This window comes from Paramisgurnus dabryanus, chromosome 8 (genome assembly GCF_030506205.2).
Source record: "Paramisgurnus dabryanus chromosome 8, PD_genome_1.1, whole genome shotgun sequence".
Lineage (NCBI taxonomy): Eukaryota > Metazoa > Chordata > Actinopteri > Cypriniformes > Cobitidae > Paramisgurnus > Paramisgurnus dabryanus.
This window is the reverse complement of record NC_133344.1, coordinates 10,089,147-10,096,628: the sequence shown is the minus strand read 5'-3', so window position 1 is coordinate 10,096,628 and position 7,482 is coordinate 10,089,147. Positions and strand designations below refer to the sequence as shown.

General features: G+C 38.5%; 1 protein-coding gene across 1 annotated transcript; it reads left to right on the top strand.

Annotated features, from left to right (window-relative positions):
* The first annotated feature begins 3,159 nt into the window (after positions 1-3,159).
* LOC135771823 (protein NLRC3-like) lies at positions 3,160-6,794 on the top strand. The gene is made up of 4 exons (XM_073815495.1): positions 3,160-3,209; positions 3,534-3,647; positions 4,368-4,481; positions 4,932-6,794. The coding sequence occupies exons 1-4, from the start codon at positions 3,160-3,162 to the stop codon at positions 6,787-6,789; spliced, it is 2,136 nt and encodes a 711-aa protein (XP_073671596.1). The 3' UTR covers positions 6,790-6,794.
* The last annotated feature ends 688 nt before the right edge of the window (positions 6,795-7,482 follow it).

The following is a 7,482-nucleotide window of genomic DNA, read 5'->3' as shown; positions in this document are numbered from 1 at the left end:
TGTCCGAGTGAATGGAGGGGGTGTGGCTTAGCCATAGGGCAATTGCGCGACCTCTCACCTTCATCTGCCTTCTTGAAAACCTTCTGATTCGCACAGCAGGGTTACATGAATGTCTGAGCTGCACACGTGACAGACCAACTAAGCAATATGATGGCATGTGTGTGTCACCGTGCACCAAATGGCTCTGAATAAAAAGCACAGACGATGCGTTCCAGTGTTAACAGAGCACTTTACTTCTTGCTTTGTTCAAAACAATCGCATCCTAATGATGAAAGCGCGCCCAGGCATGGATTAATAAAAGTACAGTGTGAATGCGTGCTTCTGGGGGAGTAGGGAGGGGGGACAATCGTGCTGGAGCATGGTTTGGATAATGTAAGTGCGCCCTAACTCAGCGCTTAAGAATGAGTCTGAAGGGGGTTGCACACCTGACGCACAGCTCAGCGCCACGCCGTTCTAAAAAAATCTAACACATTGTTTTCTATGAGTATAGACACACCGGCGCCGACCTACGACTCTGGAAGTTGCTCTAATCCCTGTCGCGCCACAGAGGGCCACTCACATAGTTTAATAATAAAGGGCGTGTTGCAGGTTAAATTTTTCAATGAATTTGTGCAATTTGCTTGTTGATAATAAACATTTAAACTGTTATCCATTGTATTTTATGTTGTTGGGTATCACAAAATGGAATATAATACGAAAAAGTACAGCGGTTTGCAATGATTCTCCTTTCCCCCACAACGCACTGTATGACGTCACGCTGGGAAGAGAATTGACCAAAGCCGCCCTGAGAGCATTGAGAGTGACTAGAGAGATGAGTAAAGTACAGTTCTGATAGCGCAGATTATAAATAAATAGATAGACAGACAGACAGACAGACAGATAGGCTAGTATAGAGAGATAGGCAGACAGCCATATAGCATAACGTTAGCATAACTTCGTGCAGAAAGTAAACAAAAATTAACATACTGGTGCATGCTGGCTTGAGGGGGCCCATGATCCTGCCTAAAATGGGTTTAACCTTTTGCGAACGGATTTAGGCAGCATGTCAAATCCTGGAAGCTGAGTGAGGCACGTCACATCTGTTCGCGGGGTCGACCAGCGACCAGAACGCACTCACTTCCTTACAGCCAGTAGCGGAGTGACAATCAGGAGAGTCTGGACTTTCCCGGTGGGCAGATCTGATAATAGTTATACATTTCAAGTTATATTAGCAACACCGGCGTCTGGCGGCGTGATGTGCGGCCGGTTCCCGCAGCCCGCTGGTCAAACTGTGCAGCCTCTGCTCAACAAAGTATATAAAAGTGCTCAACCTGTTCGGTAGGTCCAACCATGTACAGGATTTATAAAAATACGGTGATCAATGAGCGGTTCCTCCTCAAATGGCATAGCCTTTGACATCATTTGATGTAAAAAGCCGCAGAACGCCTGTTTATTACAGTATATGCGGCCGGATCCGAGTGTGCTGCAGCTGCTGACCGCTGCTTCTGCGTATAAAATGATCGTGTGATTATGGTTCCATAAACAATATAACAAAGCATCCTTTTATTTCACAAAACAATATATTTTAGATATTATTTGATAGACTAGTAAGTGTGGATTAAGGATGTTTCAAAATCTCTAGCCTGGTGGTCAGGACATGAATGGATCAAATCAGCAGATTTGCGAAGTTTTATTTATCTCCACATATATCATAAATAATAATTAGCATGGTAACTTTGCAGTATACCACATTATATATTTCCTACGATGTATATATGATTTCCATATTATATATGTAAGTATTAAACGGCAATAAATGTCTCATCTATCTCTATGGCTCTGGCTGAGGCTTTCTCCACTTCTCCCCAACGTGACGTCATCGCCGAATTGCGTAAAAAAAAAATTCAATACCAAAAACGTAAAAAAGTGGTCTTTTTGCGTTTTAACTAGTGCTGCACAATTAATCGCATCGCAATCGCAATGTCAGCCTGTGCAATTATATGACAGCAAAATGTTGCAATTATATTAAATAAATAAATGTGAGGACTTGTTAACACAAACTTTCTGATAACAGTTTGATGATTTTCCTTGCTGTTTAAAAAAAGAAAGAAAAACGAACAAAAAAGGCAGTGCACCGTGTGGCATGCACGTGTGTGGTGTGCGTCGTCACTTATACCAGAGCGAAGATGGATGCAGAGGAGGTTGACAGTGATCTGGTAGCAAAAAAAAAACTATGTCTGTTGTATGGCGGTATTTTGGATTTAGGATTACTGACACTGAGCAGTTGCTACATCACGTGGCAATACGAAAACATTTCTAGTTTTACAAATACATATTTTAGCTAAACTGTGTGTGGATTTTCCTTGAAACCCATCAAGTTGACTCATGATACCATTTAGTATAATCGCACATCGCAATATTAGCAGCAATAACCGCAATGGGAAAAATTACCCAAATCGTGCAGCCCTAGTTTTAACCTGTTGCAGGTTAACAGTGGTGGTTAACCTGCAACATGCCCTTCAAATAACATCATATTTGTCCCAAATCATTAATGACTAACATTGGCTGCTAACGTATTTAGCATTTTGAAGTAGACGCTATCCTACTAAGCTTGCGCTATTTAATGTGCACTTCCGGTGTACAATTCCTCAGGGTTGTCCTAAATGCGGCGCAGCGCTGAGATGCATGTCCCGTGTGCGACCCCCTTTAGACTTTATCGAAAGTTGCTTTCAGCTTCTTTATAAACGTCTCCTACTCTCAGACTGGTCCTACTTTTTACTAAGAATTTTTTAGAACTTAAAGGGACATTCCACATTTTTTGAAAATAGGCTCATTTTCCAGCTCCCCTAGAGTTAAACATTTGATTCTTACCGTTTTGGAATCCATTCAGCTGATATCCGGATCTGGCGCTAGCACTTTTAGCATAGCTTAGCACAATCCATTGAATCTGATTAGACCATTAGCATCACGCTAAAAATAACCAAAGAGTTTCAATATTTTTCCTACTTAAAACTTGATCCTTCTGTAGTTACATCGTGTACTAAGACCAACAGAAAATTAAAAGTTGTGATTTTTTTAGATAGATATGGCTAGGAACTATACTCTCATTCTGGCGTCCCTTTAATTCTAATTTTGTGCAATACCCCCCAGATTGATCTGACTCACCTCTGCAGATCCATAATGGACCAATCACAAACATCAACAGATGGAGATTTTTCTCCAGGATGCAGGTATTTTATATAAACACTTTGGGGCGGTTTCCCGGACAGCAATTAGACTAGTCCTAGACTAAAATAAATGTAAGAGTTGTTCAAACAACTTGCACTGACATATCTTAAAATACATCAGTGCTCTTTTTTGCCTCAAAATGTTTTTAGTAAGGCATGTTTGTTAAAACAATATTTCTAATCAAACGAAGACTTAGTCCTGTCTTAAACTAATCCCAGTCCGGCAAACTACCTTTTTATTAAATAATCTTTCTATTATAAAAATAATAAGTTTCCATAAAAAATTTGTAGTGTAAATTAAAGTGTTAAATCTGTTGTGTTTTATAGTTCAGTTCATCAGAAGAGATCAGATCCAGAGCCCAGCTGTGTGTCCATAAAGAGTGATCAGTCTATGGTTCAGCCATTGAAATTTAACTCTGGAGATAAACAGCCTGATCTCAAGTATAATCCATTAAACATATGACTAAAATGATTACCGTATTTTTGGACTTTAAGTCACTACGGAGTATAAGTCGCATCAGTCAAAAATGCATTTTGAAAAGGAAAAAATCGCACTGGACTATACATTGCGTTTATTTAGAAAATTATTTTGCAAAATACAAGCCGAAGAAGAGACATTTAATCTGGAAAGGCAAGTTATTCAACTAAACAATAGTAGACAGAACAGCAGGCTGAATAGATGTCTGTACATGTAACATAAACAGCTATTTACACGATACCCAATAGCATACAGAACATACCTGGGAGGCTGAATTAACACGACAAGTCAAATCAAGATCTAAAAGGTCCCATAGTCATTCCGCATCACTGAATCCATTGAATTACATAAATACATCTCACGGCTGTAGACAGTAATGGTTTCTTTTGGTTCATATGAAATAATTTTGACGTATAAGTCGGACCTGACTATAAGTTACAGGACCCGAAAAACTATGAAAAAAGTGCGACTTATAGTCTGGAAAATACGGTATATAAACTTTGTGTTATGATGTTTTCACATAAGGGATGGAACGTACTTGTAAATTTTTCTAAAGGTTCTCAAAGTTCTGCAAACACAGAAACAGTTTACATTTTGTGTATCATCAAAAGTAAATGAAAAATTGTTTTAAAGATAATACAGTAATTCACACAATATTAACTGTAATGTGTTCTGTGTTATAGTTCAGTTTATCAGAAGAGATCAGATCCAGAGCCCAGCTGTGTGTCTATGAAGAGTGACTGGTCTATGGTTCAGCCATTGAACTTTAACTCTGGAGATAATCAACCTGATCTTAAGTATACTATTTAATATTTTATTAATAAATTTATGTTTCAAGTATGATTATAGCAGGACACATTTGTATTATGTTTAATTAAATACAATAATATAATACATACATGTGTGTGTAAATATTAAAAACAAATATTCTTGCAATGACTTGCCATGACATCAAATAAATCTATTGACACTGAGCAAATTTACAGCACAAATAGTAAAAAAAAAACTTTTTATTATTATTACATAATTGTCCTCTTTAGTAAGTGCTTTATTGTTGAAACAAAACAGAACTGTGCAAAAACTGTATGATTATTTATGTTATGAAAAACATTCCACCAGTCTCTTAATGTTTTTTAAGGACAATTCACTCAGCCGGACCAATCATAACAGAACAGAGTCCGCCACAGGTCTTTAATTACAACACAGATCCGGGATTCAGGTAAATTGTAGGATTTTAAGTGATGCAGTGGGCCGTATGATACAGAAAACAAACAGTGCATTTCGTTTTTTACATTGTCTTCTCTAATTAATGTAATTATTTTTATTTACAGCCATAAATCTGATGTCCTTAACACATTTAGATCAAATCTAAGTAAAAGATATCAGTGTTTATGTGAGGGAACATCAAAGCAGGGAACCCCAACACTACTGAATGAGATCTACACAGAGCTTTACATCACAGAGAGTGAAAGTGGAGAGATCAGTAATGAACATGAGGTGAGACAGATTGAGAGACAATCCAGAAGAACAACAACAGAGGAGACACCAATCAAATGTAATGACATCTTTAAACCTTTACCTGAACAACACAAACACATCAGAAGTGTGCTGACAAAGGGAGTCGCTGGCATTGGAAAAACAGTCTCTGTACAGAAGTTCATTCTGGACTGGGCTGAAGAGAAAGAGAATCAGGACGTCCACCTCATATTTCCACTTCCTTTCAGAGAGATCAATTTGATGAAGGACAAAACACTCAGTCTTTTAGATCTTCTTCATCTTTTCTTCCCAGAGACAAAAGAAATGGAAATCTTCAGTGATAAATATAAAGTGTTGTTCATCTTTGATGGTTTGGATGAGTGTCGTCTGTCTCTGGATTTTCACAGCAGTGTGAGGTTGTGTGATGTAAATGAATCAACCTCAGTAGACGTGATGCTGACAAACCTCATCAAGGGGAATCTGTGTCCCTCTGCTCTCATCTGGATCACCTCAAGACCAGCAGCAGCTGATCTCATCCCCTCTGAGTGTGTTGATCGAGTCACAGAGGTACAAGGCTTCAATGATCCACAGAAGGAGGAATACTTCAGGAAAAGAATCAGTGATGAGAGTCTGTCTGATCAAATCATCTCACACCTGAAGTCATCCAGGAGTCTCTACATCATGTGTCACATCCCAGTCTTCTGCTGGATTTCAGTCACTGTTCTAGAGAGAATATTGAGTAAATCAAACAGAAGAGAGATCCCCAAGACTCTCACACAAATGTACACACACTTCCTGATCATTCAGACAAACATCAAACATCAAAAGGACTATGAGAAAAAAGTGAAAGATGAAGAATTGATCTTTAAACTGTGTAAACTGGCTTTTGAGCAGCTTGTGAAAGGCAATGTGATCTTCTGTGATGAAGACCTGAGAGATTTTGGGATTGATGTATCAGAAGCATCAGTGTACTCAGGATTGTGTACTCAGATCTTCAGAGAGGAGTTTGGTTTGTATCAGGGGAAAGTTTACAGCTTTGTTCATCTGAGCATTCAGGAACATCTAGCAGCTCTACATGTGCACCTCGCCTTTATTAACAACAACATAAATGCACTTGACCAAATTAGCAAACCAACTGATGGTATCAGAAGAGAAGAGTTAACATTATCTCTTCTGCATCAGAGGGCTGTCGATGCAGCTTTAGAGAGTAAAAATGGACATCTGGATCTTTTTCTTCGATTCCTTTTGGGTCTCTCAGTGGAGTCCAATCAGAATCTCTTACATCATCTACAAACAGGAAGCCTCTCTTTCAAAAAAGAGGAAACAGTTGTATTTATCCAGATGAGGATCTGGTCTGATCATTCTCTAGAGAAATCCATCAATCTATTTCACTGTCTGAATGAACTGGGTGATCATTCACTCATAGAGGAAATTCAACAATATCTTAAATCTGGTGAAATAAGAAAAGTGAACCTCTCCCCATCACAATGGTCAGCATTAGTTTTTGTGTTGCTGATCTCAGAAAAGAACATGAATGTGTTTAAACTGAAGAGATTTATTACACTACTGCCTACAGCTCAGCAATTCCTTCAAAAGTATCTGTCTGCAGGATTCAGATCAGATCAGTAAGTAACACTGACATACAATCACTACACTCTTAAAACATTATAATAAAAATTTATATTTTCACAATACTTTAAAGTTAATTTATTTTAAAATGCGCTACTTTGGCTGGCTCTGATATAGCTGCCGCACAGCCTCTCTGTATTCACCACTCTGCAGACTTGCTCAATGTCCGGCACACAGCGCTATCTGATTGGTTACAGACCCGGTTACACCTCACGAGTAATAAAGAGCGGAGAAGCGCCCAACGTCATTCGCGTGTTTCCATTGTCCAATTGAATGAGGGGAGAGGTGGGCCTTACGTTGTGGTGAGGGAAGTTTCAATATAAAAAGCCCGTTGCACTGCTCTTTTAAAAAAAAGGCAGTGCGCCTTGCGTTTCCAAGCGTTTAAAGCGCATTGGTGTGATTAACCCCTAAATGTTTAGTTTTAAATCCCTTTTAAAAAGCTGGTTATATTTTGATGTTCCTGCACAAGTTCAGCAGACAGTGAATATTTTAATTAGAAATATATAAAAATAATAATAATAAGTTAATGGATTTTGTTAGGTTGGATAATGATTACCAAATTTCTCTCTCATATGGCTCCTCATGACCACTGAAAACAGTCAAAAAATCGAACCAAAAGTCAAATTATTATGGACGGAAGTTAAAAGTGGTGGGTACAAAATGACTCATGACGAAATAAGGTGGGTACGCGCA